General features: G+C 43.6%; 1 protein-coding gene across 3 annotated transcripts in view; it reads right to left on the minus strand.

Annotated features, from left to right (window-relative positions):
• Nucleotides 1–2,678: 2,678 nt before the first annotated feature.
• The window catches only part of ube4b (ubiquitination factor E4B, UFD2 homolog (S. cerevisiae)), a 40,711-nt gene continuing 21,447 nt past the window's right edge, over nucleotides 2,679–21,942 (minus strand). For all 3 annotated transcript variants that reach the window (XM_088616721.1, XM_088616720.1, XM_088616722.1), the window contains 21 exons: nucleotides 21,268–21,409; nucleotides 20,757–20,857; nucleotides 19,842–19,956; nucleotides 17,431–17,514; nucleotides 15,846–15,902; nucleotides 15,426–15,542; nucleotides 15,196–15,294; nucleotides 14,409–14,522; nucleotides 13,886–14,084; nucleotides 13,234–13,372; nucleotides 11,932–12,031; nucleotides 10,979–11,106; nucleotides 10,524–10,622; nucleotides 9,702–9,937; nucleotides 8,768–8,894; nucleotides 8,285–8,429; nucleotides 7,700–7,834; nucleotides 6,896–7,087; nucleotides 5,388–5,562; nucleotides 4,523–4,669; nucleotides 2,679–3,950 (listed from right to left, as the gene is read on the minus strand). In XM_088616721.1, the coding sequence (XP_088472847.1) occupies nucleotides 3,880–3,950; nucleotides 4,523–4,669; nucleotides 5,388–5,562; nucleotides 6,896–7,087; nucleotides 7,700–7,834; nucleotides 8,285–8,429; nucleotides 8,768–8,894; nucleotides 9,702–9,937; nucleotides 10,524–10,622; nucleotides 10,979–11,106; nucleotides 11,932–12,031; nucleotides 13,234–13,372; nucleotides 13,886–14,084; nucleotides 14,409–14,522; nucleotides 15,196–15,294; nucleotides 15,426–15,542; nucleotides 15,846–15,902; nucleotides 17,431–17,514; nucleotides 19,842–19,956; nucleotides 20,757–20,857; nucleotides 21,268–21,409 (2,722 nt within the window). In that variant the 3' untranslated portion in view covers nucleotides 2,679–3,879. The remainder of the gene's footprint in view (nucleotides 3,951–4,522; nucleotides 4,670–5,387; nucleotides 5,563–6,895; nucleotides 7,088–7,699; nucleotides 7,835–8,284; nucleotides 8,430–8,767; nucleotides 8,895–9,701; nucleotides 9,938–10,523; nucleotides 10,623–10,978; nucleotides 11,107–11,931; nucleotides 12,032–13,233; nucleotides 13,373–13,885; nucleotides 14,085–14,408; nucleotides 14,523–15,195; nucleotides 15,295–15,425; nucleotides 15,543–15,845; nucleotides 15,903–17,430; nucleotides 17,515–19,841; nucleotides 19,957–20,756; nucleotides 20,858–21,267; nucleotides 21,410–21,942) is intronic.

Below are 21,942 nucleotides of genomic sequence, written 5' to 3' on the forward strand. Positions count from 1 at the left end.
GGTCAGTAATAATACCCGTGACATTCGGCCAGTCTAGCCAGGTTCGTAGTGACAGCTAATTTGCGGTGAGGATCCGCTCTGGCCGTTTCTGGAAGGACGTCAGTGCATCAGCCACAACACCATGGCCGGGTAGAGCGTTCCACACTCCCGCAACCCTTTGCGTAAAGAAATGCCTCGTTATAAATGTAGTTCCCTGCAGTTTTCAACGGGGTTCTCTGGTTCGCGTTTCGCTGTTTACTCTGAAGAAGTCGGCTGGGTTGAATTTGTCAATACCTTTGAGGGTGTTGAATTTTTGTATCGGGTCTCCTTGTAATCTCCTTAAAGTTACTTATTAAATTGCTTTCCAAAGTGGCCTTATAGATCTGCAAGGATGGGACCATTAACAGAAGGCAGCGGATATGAAATAATAAATACATTTTTTATTATTATAAGAAATAGATTTTCTAAGGTTCAGACAGTTTTTAAGCAGGCTATACAGAAAATAGATGAATTCTGACACTTTGCGGTTTCTGCTGCAAATAAGATATATCACTGATGACATCTTATAACCTTTTTAAGTGAAACTGGCTCCATGAAGTAGCTCAGTAGGGTGATCACACAAGATCTGCCAATGACACAAACATTAATAAAATTGTTTAAAAGTAAAAGCAAAGGCAAAACAGTTACCATTACTTTAAATCAAAGGCCTTTTGCTGTGTGAGTGCAGAGCTGATTGCTGAGTCAGGTGCATTTGTGCACAGTCAATGAGATCTGGTCTAATCTTTCAGCCTTATCCAAGGGTCCCAGTTGAAGAACCCTTAGTTTGTTGATTTAACAGTGAAGTGCAACACAGCTACACAGCTGATTTTAAAAACAACAACAGGTTGTTTTTTTAATTAAATCTCTGTGCTTTTTTACAATAGCAGTAAAACTGTACCCTAGTACCAAGTATCTGTGCATACAGGTTTCTCTTTGTGTGTTTAGAGTTCTGTTCCCACATTCACTGTAATAGTCACCCTTCTGTTGATTCCATCTGTTAAAAAAAAATAACCTGCATATAAGTGGATCCCCGACCTTTGGAGAACTAGTTTTACCAGGTCTCTTTGAATCGCCTGCACCTGAAGCTTCAAACTGACCCAAGCTGTCAAACTGACTCAATTAAGCCAGTATCCAGCGGCTGTTAGCTCATTAAGAGCAGATATGGAACACAATCGCAGAAACACACTGGCCCTCCAGGACCAGGACTGGATATCCCTGCTGTTGCCTAACAAGCTTGCTCTCTGCTGTACTTGAAGGTCTGTGGCGGACTCTGGCGAGCTTGCCACTATAACAGGGATGCATGAAAACATCTGGATGAATATGTTAAATAAGAGAGAAATTCCCCTGCAGTGTCCTCCTGTCTGCAGGCTGTTTCCTGGACCCAGTCTTCCCAGCAGCAGTGTTGTTCTGAGGAACAGAATGGGTCCTGCCTCTCTGCAGATTTATTTACCCCTGCAATCTGCAGTCTGATATCGGAGGCGTCCAGATGGCACACGAACCATCTTCATGACAGCTCAGCAACAATTCTGCCATGCCTGAAATTACAGAGGTCATTCTGCAGACAGGAGGTCAAGCCCACTCCCACAGCTTAGTGAGAGATCGTTTGTTGCCTACTGCAAGCACAGACATGTTGCTGGACTCACAGCTGTCTGGGCAGCATGGATCTGTGACAAGTGTAGATGGTGTATGAGTTTGTGCACCCACAACCTGCCATGGAGATAAAAAGGAAACCTCTGGCGTTTACCAATCAGCTCTTAAAATTAGGTCTTACAGTCTTCTTTGTCCTCCAGCACATGGGTTTAGATGTTTTCGTTCAGATGGCACAGCACTGTCTATATCCTGCCTATTGAGGAAGGTCCCCTTCTTTGGGAAGGCCACAGTTCCATCCATTTTTCTTAACCATTCCCACACACTCTTTAAGTCTCGGGGAAAAGAATCAACCCTGCATGAAATTCTTATTTTAAAAAAAAGGCATTCCCCCTCTCCAAGTACAGTTCACCTGCTTTCTTCTCTGAGCAGTCTTACCTTCTGCATATGCACAAACGTTTCTGAATAAGCAGAGCAGAGAATGAGCATGTTGACGCTGAGTGTAGGCCCGTGAACTTGTGCACCCCAAGTTCACTCTCTACAAGAGGCCCTTCTTACCATGCTGCTGACCTCTCACCTCATACGTCAGGCCTCTTTGTCCCACAGTCCTTCAGCGATAAGCCCATTCAAGAGAACAAAACAAATTCCTACAACTGACCAAAGGAACTGTTTTGTGCAGAACTACCCTATAACCTTCAATTCAGTGCTGGAACAGTGAAAGTCCTCCTGCTGTACTGTAGATGTAATGCCGTGTTGTTGACCAATGCATGAACCATTCTTTTGCTCTGAAATGAGAGTACTTTCTGTCATGTGGCAAACTTAAAATTAGCGCTTGATGAATAAAACCCACATCTGTCTTAAAGCTCAGGATAAGAAAAATACTAGAAGTACTGTTGCTTTTTGGCTTTTAAGTTGGGTACAATAAATAGCTTCCTAAAATAGTAGAGACTCATATGCTGACTATACAGACATATACTGTGTTATACTGCAGAAACACGTTTCAGTTGCTACTGCAGTACAAACTCACCCCTGTTCCTCCTTGGTAACAGAAACCACTGAAAAAAAACACTAGCTTTGTCCAAGTGTGCATTACCATTTATTAGAATCTGAAGTCTGGAAATCCCAAAACAAAGCCTGTGGCAAATGACAATTTTCTGTACAGCTGTATCTTTAAAATATGATTACAAATCATTTGTACTTCAGAAGAATGTTCGAAGCTCAGGGTCAAAGAGCAGCATTTAAAAAAAAACTAACAAAAACCTTCAGAAGCCTTGAAGTAAATCATCAAGTGCAACCACTCCGTTTCTGCAGCTTTCACATGGTGACAGGCGTAGGTGGATGACTAACAATAGCCTGCACAAGGAATCCAGCTGCCTTCCACATCACATCTTTAACTTCATTGTGCATGACAGGCAACTGAGACACATTGGTTTAGGTGTCACACATTTGACGATGGTATTCCCCCAGAAAGAAGCATTACCTAAACTCTTGCCACTTTTTCCAAAATCAAGGTACGCTCATTGTTACGATTTTAAAACACTGTCTAGGCAACCCAATCTTTACTCACAATTTTCTAAAACATAGAATAGCACGGTTAGTTCCAGTCCTAAATACACACGTTAAAAATCTGACAGTAGGACTGTATGACTTGCACTCAGCCTGAGGTCCAGCAATCTCAGTGCAGGAGCTCGAAAGAGAAAGCTGTGTGGTGTCCACCAACACTGAAGAGCACCCCTGTCTCTTGGCTTTTAAAAAGATGGACCTTTCTTGTTCACTTTGGTTTAAGTAACACTACATAGTGCAGGAAATAAAGGACTACCTGACTAGCATAAAATATTTCAGGCAAAAACACCTCTTCTGAAATTAATAAAAAACAAAATTTAAAAATATCAAAGCGGACATACTGTAAAAATACAGTAAAATGATCATAAAGCTTTTTTGCTGCCGCCCACATCTGGTTTACCTTGCTAAACAGGCCTTTAAACCTTCAAAACATCAGTCTTGCCATCTGATCCTGCACCTTTTGTATATCTCTTTAAATTTAAATACATATATACATAAAGCCATGAACAAAACCATTTTAAAAGTCTATACTTTATTCTTTCATTACCTGCAAGAGAAATGTAAGTCTTAAAGACCTCCGTCCTGAAAACAAAAAAACAACTTAAAAAAAGAAAGAAATGTCAAATCAATCAGGTCTCTCTTCATCTTCACATCATTGGGTTTCGGGACCTGGAGTGGTAATCATGCCCATCGATGGTGCCCAGGAGCCCCTCACAGCGACTGCTGCCCGCTCTGCTGCTTCTCTCTCATCCACATCTGGATCCGCTCCTTCAGCTCGGGCACTGTAGTAAAGACCCAGGATCACACCTCAATAACCACCACCTAGGGTTACTCCTCACGCCCCGCGCCAGAATGACAAATCAAGCAGGTAACGAGAAGCACGGAAACGTTGATAATGGAAAAATAAAAAAATGTCTTCTAAGATGGCTTCCAAAAGATAAAAACCCAGACTCTTCAATTGTTACTCAGTACAAGTGTGGAGAGCACTATTACCCGTACTGTGGCTCCTCCAGTAAAATATGAGAGATGAGTATGTTATGCACGTCACAAACAGTTATATTAACCCTTATATTAACAGTTATATACTGTTATGTCATATTAACAAGGCAGACTGCACATTCAGTTATGGGTGTTCACTGCTGTATTTCTGCAGGGCTTTCCAAAAAGCCTCTGCCCAAGAGCCTCCTACTTCTCCTGCTGTTTCCACTGCAACTCTCTTTACCTTACGATGATTTCAAAGCTTCAATATAATTGACTCTGCTCTTACTGTAACATGCCAGTGGAAAGTATTACAGGCACTAAGTGCCTTACTGCGGTCTGAGATGCCCCTAAAAGAGGTGTGTGTTTGCCCTACCCGACTCCAGCATGTTCTCGGTCAGGGGCTGCCTGTTGAAGGGGTCAGTGGGAGAGTTGAGTAAATGCCGCAGGATGATGGTCCGGTCCATGATGTTGCCAGAGGGCAATCGCACTGGGTCGGTCATCAGTGTGTCCATTAGGGGATCTGTCCAGCACGAGAGCGAGGACAAAAACATTTATTGTTTTGTTTCTCTGTTCAGAAAACGCAACAAAAACAGACACAGTTGAAAGCTCCAGTGTGCTGGGTGATGGCCCCATTACAAACACTCCACTCCACTCTACTCTCGTGGTCAGTATTCAAGCCTGAATGCCCTGTTTGTAGAACGTTTCCAAACCATCTCATGAACAGCAGCCACAGTGCTTGAACACATGCAGAGACCAGCGTGGGAACAAAGCAGTTTCTTAACGTTAAATAAAATGAGGGTGCCACTTTGAGTGGGCTTTCAATTTCAGTGCTAATCACTGGCATGGGAGACATCCCTGGAGAACTGGGATGTAAACCATCTTACACCAGCAGGTGGCACTCAACCTGAATTTCCAAAGCAATGCTCTAGTATGGGGACAGGGGACACTGCTGCAGGTGGTGCTATCCTTCAGATGAGATGTTAAATGCAGGTCCTGACTGCAGTCATTAAAGATCGCTTGTTATGCAAGATGTAGTAAACAATGTGTCCTAGCTAAATAGCACTCTGGCCTTAATTAAATGGCCAGAGTTTAATTTCTCATTCTTCATCCCATCTGCTGTGCAGTGAAGACAAGCTCAGTGGCTGACCAAGCAGGTACCCCTCTAAATATAAAAGCACTTTAAAATCCTTTGGAGCATTGTACAAATGCAGTTAATTATGATTAATGAAAACACTTGCCTTTAAATTCATCAGGCGCATCGCTGTAGTCAATTTCTGATTGCGAATTCCTGGCAACTATCTCTTCAACCTTTTCGGAGAGCAGCTTAAATTTCTCTATAGCGATGGTGGACTTGATGCCAGCTTTTTTCATCTTGGAAATAACTTCTTCAAAGAGTTCTCTGCTGTAGGACCGCTTCAAACCAAGAAGAAGAGAAAAGGATTTCATCTTCATATTCATATCAACAGTGTATGACTAAACCAGGACAGAACCTTAGTCACCCTTGTTACAACTTCAGAGAAAGTTCCTGTCAATACAAGCAACTCAGGAAAAAGTCATTTTTTTGTCAGCAGGGAAACTCACTTTCCAAGAAGCAAAGTGTCTTTATTTTCTGCCATGAATAAAAGCTAGCTAGAAAGAGGGGAGTCAATTTGTTGGCTCCAAAAAAGAAACAACCAGCTGATGACAACAGATAAAAACTACCACTACAACAAGTGCATGACATAAGGATGACTAACCAGACCAACAAAGGAATAATGCACGAATGTTCCACTGCTACACATGTAAGGGATGCTCAGAGGGGAATTAGCATCACTAGGCAACAGTCTGTCTGCAGCTTGTGTGGTTCATTAAAGACTGGCAACCAGTCAAATTTCCATCTGTCTGCATAGCTTCTCACTTCCACTCCAGAACCAGTACAGAAAGTACAGAATCCACGCAGGCCTCAGGCTCTGTGCCACTGTTAATCATCTCATGGCAAATAAGGGCCAAAATCAGTTTGCACTGAGTGCACTGTTCAGACTTTAGCTGGAGCCATTCAAAAACTGCCATGTCAGCACGGCAATGTCACTGAAGGGTGTGAGAATCAGCTTACACTGCTGCCCTGTCCCAGTGTTGTTTTGGAAGCACGATCATATGATAACGAACGCCAACTAGAAAATCAGACGTGCTCCTTTGTAACAGAGGGTTTCCACAGTTGCAGACAGACTCCTGCCTGGTGACTTGCAAGCTATACAGAAAGCGCTGGTCCCTGGCCAACAGCGAATGTGCACTTCAATTTATACACTTTATTTCAAATGACAAATTTGGAAATTCAGCATATTTGTGTATTATTAGGATTTCAATGTTCATTTGAATCTGGAAACCATCTGTACTGTCGGGAAACCCTGTGTATTTCTGAACAACAAAAGCGCCCCCTTGTTGCTATGCTGTTGTTTTTATAGCTGTCGTACAGCTGAGCAATAAACAACTGAATGTGTTCTAAATTAATGGGGTGAACAAGGTTTAGAAATATGAATATCAAACGAGAACATTGGTTGTTTTGCCCTCTGTATGCTAACAAGCCCTGGCTGTCCAGATGTCTCGTCAATTCATTCTACAACAGAAACCACCCCAAGATCAAAACCCAGACCAACATGTGCAAAAAGTTAACATTGCCTCTTTACTGCGGAATTTTCCACAGCTGTGTTGTGATTTGTTTTTTCTCTGCAGACTTAATGGCACTACATTCCTACGCACTGTCACCCACCTGATCATCAGCTATAGCCTTGGCAAAGCGCGCGCAGTCCAGCTGCAGATATATGTCGGTCAGCTGATCCAGCAGCTTCTTGGGTTCAAAACCATATTTCTCCGGATTCTCCACTTTAAGGTCACGGCACTTAGGCCCACACAGCTGCTGAAGGTTGAAGTTCAGCATGGCAGCTAAGCGTGGTCCAAGTTCCTGCAGAAACAAAAGAGTTTGCCATTTCCTACTAATTACTAATTCTGCGGAGCCATGGGAAGCAGTTCTGAACTCAAAACTAGAAGGCTGTGGGGGTTCAAGTCCCAGATGAGACACTGCTGTTATACCCTTGAGCAAGAGGTCTCATCTGAACTGCTGCAGTAAAACATCCAGCTGTATAAATTGGTACAAATGTCTCTTTCAATAAAAGCGACAGCCAAACAGTTAATTAGTTGGAGGCAATTGAACACCTCATCAGTGCATGACCCCGTGATACTCCCAGGTCAACATATGCAGAGACTTAGTGTCTACCCATTGTCCTGCCTACAAAGTGAACAGATGGCTTCTGTGATGTCTCTGAAAAGAAGAGAAGAGGTCTGGGCTGACCAGAGAGGAACACCGATATTAACAGCCCATCTCTCACTTCTGGCTGTGCGGAGCTCCAGTGGTCCTGAAACCACATATATGGACATCCATATAAAAATATATATATATCTATAAAAATGACTGCAAGTGCAATTTTTTTTGGCAGGTAGCTGTATCCTCTTTGCCATCCCCACGGGCTGTCTGATGTGGTGAGCCTGGAAAAGGTCAAGGGGGTCTTATACTTACAGGCCGCAGGAACGGCTTCTGGACCTGCTTGGTGAGGATGTGGAACATGTCCACCGTTTCCGTGGCCAGAGCAAGGTAGGAGCGGGACATTCGCTCATCCTGCGTCAGCTGGGACTGCCGGCTCTGCTGCTGCTCCTGCTCACCAGCAAGAAAGAGCACATCCCGCATCAGTGTATACCACTGCTACTTTGAAAGATTTCGATTTTCTTTTTAAAAAAGCCCAATGTTTTTAAATTTTGAATAGCAAATGATTTAACTGCGGCTTCGGCAGCCACTGAGCGTGTCTCCACTGCACAGAAGATCACAGCCTCCTGGGCGACTGTCAACCTAGGTATTGTCTGGACTGGCTGCCTACACAACCCAGTCTCGAACCCGCGACCTCTCGACCATGTAAATCAGCCTGCGCTCCAAGTAAGAGCCTTTGCTGGTTGAGCCACTCTGGAGTCCACCAGGCATGTTTTAGGCACATGTGACCTTCCAAAGACATTCTGCTACAGGCTCCCACCCCAACTGGGCGGATCTAAAGGCTGGGAAAGCAGGGAAACCAGGAAGGGGCCCAGTCATGTGGGAGTCGACCCGACTGACCCGCGGCAGCTGGTCCCACTGCTCCTTGTTCTTCATCTCCTCCTGGACCTCATGGATGCGTTTCAGAGACTCCAGGCTCTCATCCAGCAGGAAGGTGGTATCGTTGATCAGCATGTTGATGTAGCGAACAAACTGCTTCCCTGAGCTGTGGGGAGAACGCAGGGTGACACCACCTCACCCCCACAGCTTCCACTAACACAAGGGACACTAACAGAAACGAGCTGGTAGACAGCGTCCGTGGTGGCGCTATTTACTGTGGTGGCGCTATTTATCGAGATCCAACACCAAACAAAAAACAAACTAGGAGTACTCAACAAAAAAATAAAAGCTAGACATGGTTAAAACCAGCTCGTCTTGCAATACCATTTGGTGGAAACTCTGGTCTGCATGCTTCCTTTGGTCAAACCATTAACTCTATAATAAATTTAACTCGCTAAACAAACTGGGGCCCACTGTTCACTGAAGCCGATGTCGAAGACTCACTTGAACTCCTCCAGGAAAGTGCCATGGTGAGCAATGTTCTGCCACAGGCTCTTGAAGATGGTGCTGATGTGGTAGCGGATGGTGAACTTGTCGTAGAACTCGCTGGTGGCTCCTGTGTGTTCCACATCTACGGGAGACAACTCATGGTCAGCTTTCCCGCCAGCAGATTTCAGGACATTGAAGGACACAGCAAAGTTCCTTATACCTTCCCAGCTGCCACCTTTCAGATCTAATCTAATGCTAACTTCTCAAAGCCTTCTCTTTTTACACAGTTGTCAAAGCATGTCTGAGGCAAGTTAAGGCTAAACCCATACTGAGCTTTTGAACTTTTGTTAATTCTGTAAATTCATTTGTAGTCAAGTAGGTTCTTTATATCTACTAGAGTAGTAGCTATTCACATGAGCATTTCAATTTCAGCAGTGGATGTGCTGCGTCACAGCACCACTAAATTAGTACGAAAGTTATAAAGTTAATCTCGTCAGAATGACAGCAAAAGTCAGGAAATTAGGAATTAAAGAATGACGCATGTCGCCAGAACAATATGACCACTACAAATGTTATTACTGCAATCACAAGAGTGCACTTTAGGGTTTGAATATGTTTACTGGCAGAGGGGGGAAAAATAATTTCCTGGAAAGTCATTCATGACAGATAGAACATTGTTTTGCTTTTAGAATCCAATATTTATGTGTGTATGTTGAACAGCTTGGAAGAATTCATTAAAAAGAGTAGAAGATTACAAGAATGGAGGAGAGAAGAACGGTGGCAGGCAAGGCCTTTGTTGCCGGCTGCGCCAGACCCTACAGGGTTGCTATGAACGAAGGGTAGTTTGAGATCTGCAAGTCTCTGCAGTCCATACTGGAGGACCAGCAGCACAGATCGGCCCTTCCCCCCAGCCTGGGGAACTCGCGCTGCTCGTGTCACATCATGTCACCTGTATAAAACTTCATGAGCGCGGGGACGAGCTGCTTGATCGAGAGGGGGTGGTTCTCCATCATTTCCGAGAAGCGCTGTGTGCGCGGCTGGATGGCGGGATTGGTCACGAACAGGACCTCCACCAGCTTGGCGATCAGGTAGGGGTTGCGGATGTAATTCTGGCTGCAGATGAACACGATGAGGAAGGTCACGATGTCCTGAGTGCAGGGTTCGTAGAGAACCTGGGGGCAATACCTGCAAGGGAAGGGGATCTTCAGCCAGGAGCAGAGAAGCCAACACTCTCGTATTTCAGGACTGCAAGAGCTCAGGGCAGAAGCTGGCTAAAGGTCAAGATAAAAAGTATGAATTGGCTATCTTTCCCTGACCTGTGCAGAAGCGAGCGTTCTCTTTCCAATTCACACCATAAAACATCCTCTCTGTCCTACTGGTGCAAGAAGAGCGAGGAGCGAAAAAGTTCAGGTTTCATTCTCTACTGGAAAACCATTGGATCAAAAATGTTGGTACATAAAAAACTAATTAAGCTGCACCGATTCCAATATCTGACATACTGAAATCATACCGAAGTCTGAAAAAAAAGATACTGAGATCTAAAAATAATTTTTAGTGCTTCCAAGAAATGGTTGCAATGACTCATTGATTAAACAAGCAAATGGTGATACCTGCCAGTGAAACAAACTTAAAAATTAAAAATGGCTAAAATACAGCTAAACTCCTGATACCAATAAGAGTAAAAAAAAAACACCCAGACATGATGATCACTAAAAGCACCTCAAGCATCAATCCAAAGACGATTCCATCACTTTGTAACAAGTGCACTTACTGCACAACAAAGAGCAGAAACTCCGCCACGTCTTCGATGTAGAACTCAGGCAGCGCGGCAAACACTTTGGGGATCTCCGGGTTCAGTGGTAGGGTTACGCTAGAGAAACAGGAAACCAAACCCTTCAGCCCCATCAGACCCTTTCCAATCGGCACAGTTCCAAACTACTCCACATCTCATTTCCCCTCGAAGCAGCTCAGGAAGACCACAACGTTCCAGCAGAAACAAGAGGAAACGTTTGAAATACAATTTTGTTTCCTCCTCCGTTCTACTTAGCATAGGCTCTCACCGGCTCAGGCCTAACTTTAACACTCAATTCATTCGAAACCACACGATAGTGCAAGAACATGTATGTTATCTTGTATCATGCGAAACGAAAGGCAAGAATAGCTTAAGGCAGAAAAGTCTCTCTCTGTAACTGCGGAAGTCGTCTGCCCCGTCGGGTTTAGACTCACCTGGGGTAGGCGGGGTCGACGATGCGCAGCAGCAGCTGGATGACCATGCCATAGAACTGCAGGCACCTCCGCAGCAGGTTCTCATCCAGCAGCCCGGCATCAGCACAAGCCTTACAGCGCACCAGTTTCTACAGACAGCAGGACAGGACACGCTCTGAGCCACCGCCACACGGACAACACGAGACAGACTCGGGAAGGATCTGGGATATCACGCCTGCTCTCACCTCATCGAGAATTTTAGATACCTTGTGTGTTTTCTAAAATAAAAAAAAGCGCACCTGGCTCTACATGATGGCTAAAGGAGACACCTGCAGGGCCCAGCTGGAACTGCAGGCCACAGCACTTCAGCAGGCATCCTTCTCCAAGCCTAATATCAGAGCTCTCTAGTGTCCTACAGCAAAGATTTATTATTCAGTTCAGGGTATTCAGGGTGCTAGTTTTCTTTTTGAAGTGCAATTCTTTCCCAGCAATAAAGCCCAGCTGGTAAACAGACAGCTCTCATTTAAACTGCACTACAATCTTAGCAATCGTTTTATGTTCACATCCAAAGACCCGTCTAAACGAAAAGGAATGTAAAACACAGTAGTACAACTATGGCAGTGATTCACAGACGTCTGCTTAGAGTCATGATTGCTGCTTTTATACTTACAGCCTGCACCATCTGCTCAGATTGAGCCGTTTGTTATAACCCACAATGGGTCAAACAAGCTCAGGATCTTAGCCACGCCCGCCACCCTGCGACACCGGGACAATACCCAGAGTCCTCTCTGTGACCTCTACTTTCCAGCAGGGGCTGTGTCTGCAGTGGACCAGAGGAGATGGCCTCAAAAGGATCAAGATGGTCCCATCTGATATACAATCCTGAAGGAGACGCTTTCAGACAAGTCCTCCTAGTCTTATTTGCACAAGGTGTTGTGATATCATCAAACAATCGTGCAAACCTCTGAGCTCACCTTTAGCTGGGTTTTGCACCTCTTTAGCATCTCCCGGTGTCTGGTGGCTAGCGGGGAATCCTTCCATTGGCTCTCGCTGTTCTTCAGCTCCTCCACCGTCCTGAGACCCAAGAAAAAACGCTCCAATGGTCAAACCCCTCAAATCCCATCATTTCAGCAGATTTCCCATGTAGGGACGGAAACTTTTTATGGATCATAAAGTTACGTTTTATAGTTTTACATCACATCTCCCAGTTATTTCCCTCTCATTGAACCTTGGCAGCTGAGAGGAGGAGGACTGGGCAGGGCTGGGCCCATAACTGGAAGGTTGTGGGTTCAAAACCCAGGAGACATGAATCTCACTTCACTTGTTCCACTAAAATCCCCCACTGTACAATTGGATACAAATGCAAATTGCTTTGGCTATAAGTGACAGTCGGTGTTTACACTGTAACTGGGATTATCGGTGTGATTATGATTGTAATTGGAACTGTAATCACTGAAATATGGTTTGCTAACAGTGATGGCCTGGGACATGAAGACTGCTATTCACCTTATGTACAGCAGAGGGAGTGTCAGACATGTAAGACAGTAAAACTCCCACCATCTGAGCTGTAGGAGGAGAAAGGAAGACGGAGGAAACAGCCTCCCGTCCTTTAACTCAAATCGGTGTCATTTCAGGAGAACTGTAAGTGAGTCACTGATGATGCAGAAAACTGAGACAGCATTCAAGATGGTTATAGACCTTAATGTGCGTTTATGAATTTGTTCCCTCATATTCACTTCCTGTCCTCTGTTCTTTGTGTAAACAAAGAAAATCTATAGAAATAACCTCCTTTAATCTTTTTTTCTTTCCATTATTTATTTTTGAGATACCAAAAGCACAAAGCTTCTAAATATCCACACATCATAACTCACAGGCTGTTGAAAAGTAAAGCAAAGAAACATTAGCTTCAGTTTCAGCTGTGGAGCTTCCTCAGGTGTGAGGGAGAGAGGGGAAATAGCAAGTAATTAAGCTGAAGGAAAACAAAAGACAGTAGATAAGAAGAGACAGGTGAACAAGTGAGAAAGAGGGGTATATTTTTATTTCTTGTTTATCTATGCATGTAAAGGTATGCATCCATATATCTTTCACCAGCATCCTTTGAACCTGTTCCTTTGCAGACTACATACTCTGAGACAGCAATCTCCTCGAAGTTTAGGACTAGGGTGAAAAACAGAATAAGGTTTGGGCTGGAGATAAGACTTGCTTAGGGTTAAAGTAAGGATGGCAAAGAAATGGGCTGTACAACTAAATAGAAGTGTAATTTCTAACTTCCATACCTGTTCAGCTCTCTGATGGCCCGCAGTCTTCGGATGTAGCGCCGGCAACCAGGCAGAATGGACAAGTGATGGGCGTGCAGCGTCAGGAAAAAGCACTCTGTGGGGAACTTTGGCTCGGAAAACTTAGACGGATCCTTGTCTGATTAAAAAGAGAGAAAAAAGCTGCCTCAAGACACAGACAGCCACAGTTTTTAAAGATGTTGTTTAAGAGCATGAGAGGATCTCTGTGCGGAATGCCACTTGAAAAACGTGTACTTGCTTGTATGGAAGATTCTTGGAGACACAATGAATCAATAAATAAATGATCATTCATCGAGATGACAGAGTTATGCCTTTCTGAAACTAAAAGACTATAAATGAACTGGAACGGATATTGCTTGGGTGTCCAACAATATACAAAACCGTGCTGGTAGGACGGATGCTGCTAGGTAGACATTTTCAACAAAAAGGCTAAAAAAGGGCACTAAGAGTGATAAGATACAAATAAAGCAAATCACCCCAGCACTTTGTCCCAAAAAAGTTGCTCACTTGAACGCTTTTGTCAGGGTGTTAAAATGCAGTCAGTAAATAAAGACTGATGGACAGGGACGGGTTTGGGAGGTCAGGCCTGTGCCCAGTGGCGGGAGAGGGCATGCTACAGCGTCCCACTCACAGAGCTCCTCCAGCCAGCTCTTCAAGTCCTCCATGGTGGCCTTGAGCCGCGTCTCGTCGGTGGTGACGTTCAGGCGACACCTGGGGTGAAAGATATAAAAGGGGTCGACCGTCGCCAGCTTGATCTTCATGCTCAGCTGCTGAAGCACCCACAGGAAGTTCAGCATGAAGCCATCCGTGGACACCAGCCTGTCATCCGTCTTCGAGTCGAATGCGGGATAAATGGAAAAATAAGAAGAAACGGGAGGCGTGGTGTTATTTATAACCTGCTATCTCAAGGCCAAGCCTTTTCAATTTCACTCTTGAGCCCAGTAGATCTGATCCTGCAAACATCTTGATCTTAAAAGGGCCATGTTGACTACGTTAAGACACAAATGTCGGCTGTGAATCTTTTAAAGCGCTGTTGCAAAACCTGTCCCGAAGGTAAAAAACCTACAAGCAAGAAAGTCACATTCCAGGACCATTGATAGAATTTGCATTAATGTGACGGATGTGCAATTCAATCGAGTTGCCCTCGTGCAGACCTGCATCTGAGCCTTCTTAACATTGCGGTTGACCACAGCTGCCATGTAGTTCAGCGCTGCTTCCCTGGTCTCGCCGTTGAGCAAAATATTGTGCAGGATTTTGAACAGGTCGCCCTGTCAAAACAAAACCAAAAAAGTATAGATCAACAACATTTTAAATCTATAAACGTATAATGTTTTAGAAAATCTTCATAGTGGAGTCCTTCAATACTGATATCACATACTGCTTGAACTGATAATAGACCACGTGAGACATTACCCTTAGACATAACATTTAACAGAGCTTCCAGAAAGAAATCTCTCAAACCTAAGCAGCAATCACAATGGAAGCCCTTTTTTACAACACGTAAAATCCAGTACGTAATGGGTCTTCTTTCAAGAAAATGAGTAGAATACAAGCATACACTAGCAGAACATAACCACTCCCATATCCTTTCTTTCATGCAGTAGTTAAGGGCTTCTATTTACTTGCTCAGCATAAGAACATACAGTAAGAATGGTTACAGACAGGAGGAGGCTGCTGGGCTGACCCTCTGGAGGTTAGTAGCTTATTGTTGCGAGAATCTCATCTGTTTGCTTCCTGGAAAAATGTGCTTTGAAAAATTATGGGTAGCTTGTTCCACACTCACACAACTCTTTGTGTAAAGTCCCACCTCCTGTTCTAAACCTCCTGTTTTAAACAAACTTCCACATAAGGGCTCCACGTTTCCTTTCCTAGCCATCCTCCTGATAGGAGAAATTCAAAGCAAACAGTTTTCTTATGGGATTTGATGAGGTAAGCACCTACCCGTGCTGATTCCAGGTAATGTTGCAAAGACTGACTGACAACTCTGGTATTTTCAAGGGTGATGGCAGGTCCTGAGAAATACTTGTCTCCTATTTTAGGCTGGGAAGCAAACAACAAACGGAAGTAAGTACTGCGGTGCACGCGAAGTGACACATTTTACAACCGAGCAATAACAACCAATTCCACACCACAAAGACGGGTGTTAAATCCCTGAAGGGTGTTAAACTCACATCGTCTTCCGAAAAGACAGACAGGCTGAAGAAGGCTCCGATGTAGGACAGCCTCTGGATCTCTCTGCCTGTGCCCTGGCTCAGGGGGTCTGGACACCACAAGGGCAGGGAGGTGATCTGTGCAACAGGACCAAAAGGGCACAATCAAAGCCTGCCAAAACGCTGCAGGTAGCCGCAAGCAAGGGAAACACATTTCCATCTATAGTTAAAGGTCCTTACCCTTACCTTCTCTTCCCAAAGTCCCTTAACAAAAGGCTATGTTTGAAAAAGATACTGTATACCCCAAGAACACATGACCTGCTGCAAAGGGATCACCAATACACACACTGGCTCAGATTCTGTCAGCTCAGGGATCATAAAACAGAGAATGTCAAATCACAAGCTCCTTCATTAACAATTAATGCCCTCGTAAACACTTACCAAGTTGCAGACTGGGTGAGTCTTCCCAAACTTAATTTCACACAGCTCAGCTAAAGCCTGTAATATAAGAGTTGGAGAAAACATAAATACGATTAATTAAATGTAAAGAGCACAGGAAAGGTGACAATAGAGAGGAAGTTGAAATAGATGGTGTGTCTCTTCAAACTGCTGTGAGTTAATTGATTTTAGGATCTAGCCTAGCCATGTCCCGAAAGAATCCAGAGTATCTGCTTCAACAGTATGGTTGGATAGCTTGTTCCAGACTACCACAACCCTTTGTGAAAAGGAGCACATTTCTCCTGTTCTCAGATTTAAATTAAGTTCATTGTAAATTCCTTGTCCTTTGGGTAGTTGTCACTGCTCCGAAGAAATCCACTGGCTTGACTTTGTCAGTGCCTTTGAGGATTCTGATTATTTGAATCGTGTGCTCTCAAGGTCTTCTCTGCCCATGAGTTATTTTCACCATGTCAGGGTAGGAAATTTCTTTAAACCCTTGCATGCTGGTCTTCGCTGTTTCCAGAGCAGTACAGGAGTTTGCCCACTGGGCAAAGCCATAAAACAACAGGCAAATTTAAAATGGGTGGGTATATATTGAAAAACACTGGTGATTCTAAATGTAAAACAGAACATCAGTCCACTTTAAGCATCAAATGTCCTGAAGACTGTGTTATGTGCAGTCTGTTGGCTGGAGTACTTGCAATGGTAAGGGAAAATTAAGAATATGAGGGAGTTTGAGATTGGGAACAAATGTCCGTGTTTATAAAGATGACACTTCCTGATATTCTATTCCTCAGCTCAGGGCAAAAGGGGGGGAAGCCTAAAAAAACAATTTTCTAATAATCAAAGGGGTAAAAAAACTGACACTAACCAGTTAGCCTAGAAAATAAAATGTGGTTTTCACCACTAGAACAACTACATGCCAGAAATGCTTTCGCTGTAGAAGGGAGTCATATGTACAGCAGGAGATGTTCTGTAGTGAAGTGGCAAGGAAAACAAAGAAGCTTTTGTGTACTCTGGGTTCCTTTAATATCTGGTCATGTTAATCTGGCGATTCTGGAACCCTTCAATGAGAAGACCAAGGAGAACACCAAAAAGATTGTGATTTTATTCTATGACTGCAGTAAATACGATAATGGGACACAGCCAGTTTCCACAGCTTCCCAAGGCCAGAGGAGAAGGAGAACCGGGTCAAGCAAGAACAGGGATTATGGCTCACATATGCAATATTTAGAACTACTTGTGCAGTGTAATCGTTCTGAGTAAGATGATATTTCACTTCAAAGAGGGTGACAGATAAATGTTAATTAGCATTACTGTTTAAACAAGAATGTGTGTACTACTTTGACAAGGAAACCCATGTTTTAAGTGCAAATTTAAGCATCGCTATGTTTTTCTAATCAATGGTTTTGTAGCAATGGGAAGTGACAAGGCACAGTGCTTGCCTCACCTTAAATATCCATGTTCTCCAACAATGACAGACCAGCAAGGCGAGTTTAACCACAAAGAGGAGAGGGTCACAGCAATAACCACCAACAGCAGAACTGGCAACAACACTTGCTTACCGTAAAAGTAAGACTTCTCTTACCATAAGGGGATACTTAAAATTGTCGCTGTCAAAGGAGCACTCCTTCGCTGCCAGAGCCAGGCCTTGGAGTATAGGTACGAAGATCTAGAGGAATGACCCAGAGGAGGTCTGGTTAGACAGGAAACCAATGCTGATCACACCGCAACACACCGAAATTGCGCATCACACTGCGCAACACCTGAACCAGCAGCAAGCAGAGGAAGGCCGATAATCCAGAGCCAAGAAGAGGGAAACCAGTGCAATCAGAAAGTCTCGGAAGCCAAATGCACAACCACGATGCAGAGAGTAAGAATACTAGGCTTTAACTACCAATTTCTACACTTACAGGCCCAAATAACGGCAATATTGTCCTTTCAATAAAGCAACAAGCTACGCTGGGTGCTTATTATTTAGATGTATCTAAATTCTACCAATGTGACATTAGCAAGAATTTTGTTTTTTGAAAAATCGAGGTTTTACTTATGTTGGTTGCTGTATGCCATATTTCTGTGCTTTTAGGCTCGCCTTTTTCGCAGTCTGACACTGCAATAGCGTCATAGCATTAGGCAAAGCTGAGGTCCTGGGACAAAGACGGATCCTCAGCGCTCGTCGGAGATCTCCTACGCCTGCTCTGCCAGAGTCACGGCCCCTCTTTGGCAGCGGGACGCAGAGTGACCCCAGGGTCAGATTCCGCACGGAGATCTCCCTCGTGCGCAGCTGCTGCTTCTCACTTGATTTTTTTTCCCCCCATTCCATCCAGTCAGACGATTCTGAAATATGTTCCCAATGGCAAAGGCAGTGATTCAGGGCATGATGACCAGACACATGGCACATAAGCTTTTTAAAGTGTTAACTACCTTTTTGTATATAAAAATGCATCTGCCAGACAAAATTACATGACACTGCAACTTCTTTTTCCATGAAAACCAAAGTAGTCTTTGGAAAGGTACATTTTATTAAATGCTGCCTTGTAGGAGCTGTCATTCATACCAGAGGAGATAAAGTTTGGTTCATTGCGAGTCCTTTCTAAAAATTAAAAATACATTTATTTTTGCATTGTATTGCAAGCATCCAAACACATCTGCATAACTTTAAGAACTGAAAAACGCTCTTAATATCGCATACTTAAAGCACAATATAGGCTGGCAAGACTTGTTTTAAAGGGATATTGAGCTTAGATTTTTTTCACATGAAACCAATAATGATTTTTCTGATTCTTCTATCGGAGGGAATGGACTTCCATCCCGAGGACTTTAACCACAGGCCAAGAAAGTAAGCAGGATTTTCCAAATACAAGAGGGCTGTAAAAGCACCTGTTTTAGAAGGCTGCTACACCAACAGGTGCTAAGGAAAAGGCCGATTAACATTAGGAAGGGCTGTCATAGATTGAATTGATGCCTCTGACTACTTGACTTTTCAGTCTAAAACTGTGTTTGTTATACTTCCTTCTTGATATAAAACATAGACAATAGCATTTTAAAACCTTTTCAGTCATGCTTTTTCATTCCCTGTGCCCTGAGCTGTGGCCACAGCTGTCCTACTTCTGATAGACGATACATAAGCCAGGCCATTCACAAGCCCCATGCATGTCTTCCCAAGGAAGCTGCTTCCAAGTGAAGATAAACAAGGGAAAAGTCTTCTGATTCACCTGCATCATTACTAGAGCAGATGGCATGTCTGCTGTGGGTTTCGCATTCTAAATTTATTGCCCAAAATTAACTAGGCAAAATATGCATTTCTACGGATTTGTTTCTCGTTATCTGGGCTGTCAGAAGCATGTGTGGTGACGGCTTTGCTATCTCACAGATGCCCACTCTAATAGCTTTACAGCCGGGATATCAGAAGCATCCAATTTCGGGAAATACTTTACACAGCAAAAGCAAACTAGAGTCACAAGCATCTAAACCCACACCAATTCCTGCATGTTTATTACGATTAGTTTGTCAGCAAAATGGAAAGATTTTACAAGGACGTCTGCATTCAGCTGAAACTCACAGAGCAACTGAGACAACACTTAACTCAAGATGAAGGAAAGACTGAAATTATTAATCATGAACGAAGCATTGTCTGCTAAACATATGCAGTTTATAAACCACAGCATTGCAGGTTTCAACACAGCTGTGGAAGGAAATTATACAATTCACTGTAAGGGGCAGTAAATTTCTCTGAAGTTCCAGATTAAGTTTTGAGGTTTTGTCCTCCAACTGTAACCTGAGAAATGGAAATCACCTCTTTTAATAACATCTTCCAAGTGCTTACCACAGAACAGGCACTTAGCATTCAGTCTAACCACAGAATTAGTCATGACCTGCAAGAAACACCAACCCTTCAGCACAGCGCTGACACTTGTTTAAGCACTGATAAACGAAGAAAGGCCTGTATGTACTGTTCCGCAGATATTTACATTCTGTTATCATTTCACACATCCTCACCTGTCTGAAAACATCATCTTCCTGGTGAGTCATTCTGACAAGCTCTTGTATGAAGCCATAAGGTAGGTTTCGGCACAGCATGTAGGGTACTAACAATGACTGCTGCAGCAAAGACCTTTTAAAAAAGGAAAATAAGCAGGACCGTTTGTTTTCCATTGGTAACAGAGCAGGTTGGCTTTACACATCAAATGCTCAAAACCCTTCCCACAGTCCTGTGCCTGCGGTGACATCACATACCTGTGAATACTGAAATGGCTTTAAGTTCAGAAAATAATTCATTTCCGCTGCCAAATCCCAGAGCTACCAAGTATCAATTACTTTTACATTTGCACTCCATCCATAAAACCACAGAAAAACATAAATCCTGTTTTGTGAATGGAAAAAAAAATAAATTACTAAGCAACTCTAATCTAAAAATAATTGCCCTCTTGCAAAGTGGATGGCTATTTCATTGACCATTTCTAATCTAACCTCATAAAACACATTAGCACTCCCATGGGGCCTAAAACACTTTTTTAAGTGGTGCAGAATGCTATTTCCAGAATTAGACATCTTTGTACCCGACCTCTTCTTTGGAAAGGTTACAATACCCATATGATTGTTTTCTAAATCGGAACTAAAACACGAGACCTTTCTGTCTCAGTCACTCAACGTGTACCGAAAGAATATATATTTAGCAATATAAGATATGGGAATACTTCAGATTCAGCAGGTTTTGGCTCAAGAATTGCTAAACCTTCTTCCTAGACAGCAACAATCCTGCCAGTATTAAAAGTGGCTGGCCAATTAAACAAAGCTGAGTCAGCTCACTCAGGTTAACACAACAGATTACCAAGCGCCTGCCCAGAGTCATGGGGACCAGATCTCTTTCACCTGCTTCAATTGTCTGTTGGCAGGTGCTGCAGGATTACTCACCTTGGCTGTGTGAGACTGCCTTGTAACACCAAAGCAGCATGGGAAATACACTGGGATCTAATGTTGCTTAGCAGCTGGCTAACAGATGGCTGACTGCACATCTGAAAGGATAAGGGAAACAAAGACACAAGGCCATAAACATAACACAGTAGTTTCAAATGGTCTGGTTATTCAACTCCAATATGAAACCGAAGTAACTCGTAAAAACGTTTTCAATTTCATCACAAGATGCATCTATTTTCACCTTCCGCGTGTTCACAATCCAATTCCGTTTTCTATGAAGATGCAAAAAAATCCTCCTACGGCACATTTGGAACAGCTGATGCATCTGTAGCATTTGGATGAATGAGGTTAATACATTTTCGGCATGAAAGACTTTCAGAATAAGCTGAAAGTTCTAGCCTAGAAAGAAAGGGCATTTTCATTATATCTGAAGCATGATCATATTGTCAGACATGTGCCTGCTGACAAAGTGCCTGCAAAGTCCTCAGGCTGGCATGAACTCCGGTACCTTCGGAGCCTTCCTCTCCTCCATGCCCACGCTGTCGAAGCGCTCCATGAGGTAATTCAGCATCTCTGTCTCTTTGCACGGCTCAATGGTGAAACGATCACTGGCAGAATCTGAAGCTCCGCCCCCACCAGACGCGCCAAGGCTAGTAAAAGAATCGCGTTCGTTAGCAGCAGGTAGAGGACATAAATTCAGCCTGTGCTGAACCCGGAACAGAACAGCCATGCAAATGTACTTCAATTCCTAGGAAACACAATTTGGTGGTGCAAACTTGAAATGTTCATCCTAAGCACCTCAAGGGACAGTTTCTGGATTTTTTGTTTGATCAGGACCAATTGTTCATCTTCATTTTTCTAACGCAACATCATGGCAACAGCCAGCTTTTAAGGGAGAGAAAAAAAATGAGAACACCTATCTCTGAAAAGCCAAGCGCCTTTATGTCTAGTTTATTTTGATTTCTAAAAAAACATCTTTGGAGCCTCCTGATTGGCTCCACTGGCAAATGAGCGCAGGCTGAGGTCTGAGGCTGGGGTGGGATGGGTCAGCCAGGGCTCTCCTTGCGGCCTCCTATCAGTGAGGGCCATGCCCCTCCTCCAATTGCACAGACCCCCTGGTACGGGCTGCAGTGCCTACGATGTCTTAAAAGACAACCGGCCAGAAGTGGGCGGGTCTGAGGGG

Source organism: Lepisosteus platostomus, chromosome 23 (assembly GCF_059453375.1).
Source record: "Lepisosteus platostomus isolate fLepPlt1 chromosome 23, fLepPlt1.hap1, whole genome shotgun sequence".
Taxonomy (NCBI): Eukaryota; Metazoa; Chordata; class Actinopteri; order Semionotiformes; family Lepisosteidae; genus Lepisosteus; species Lepisosteus platostomus.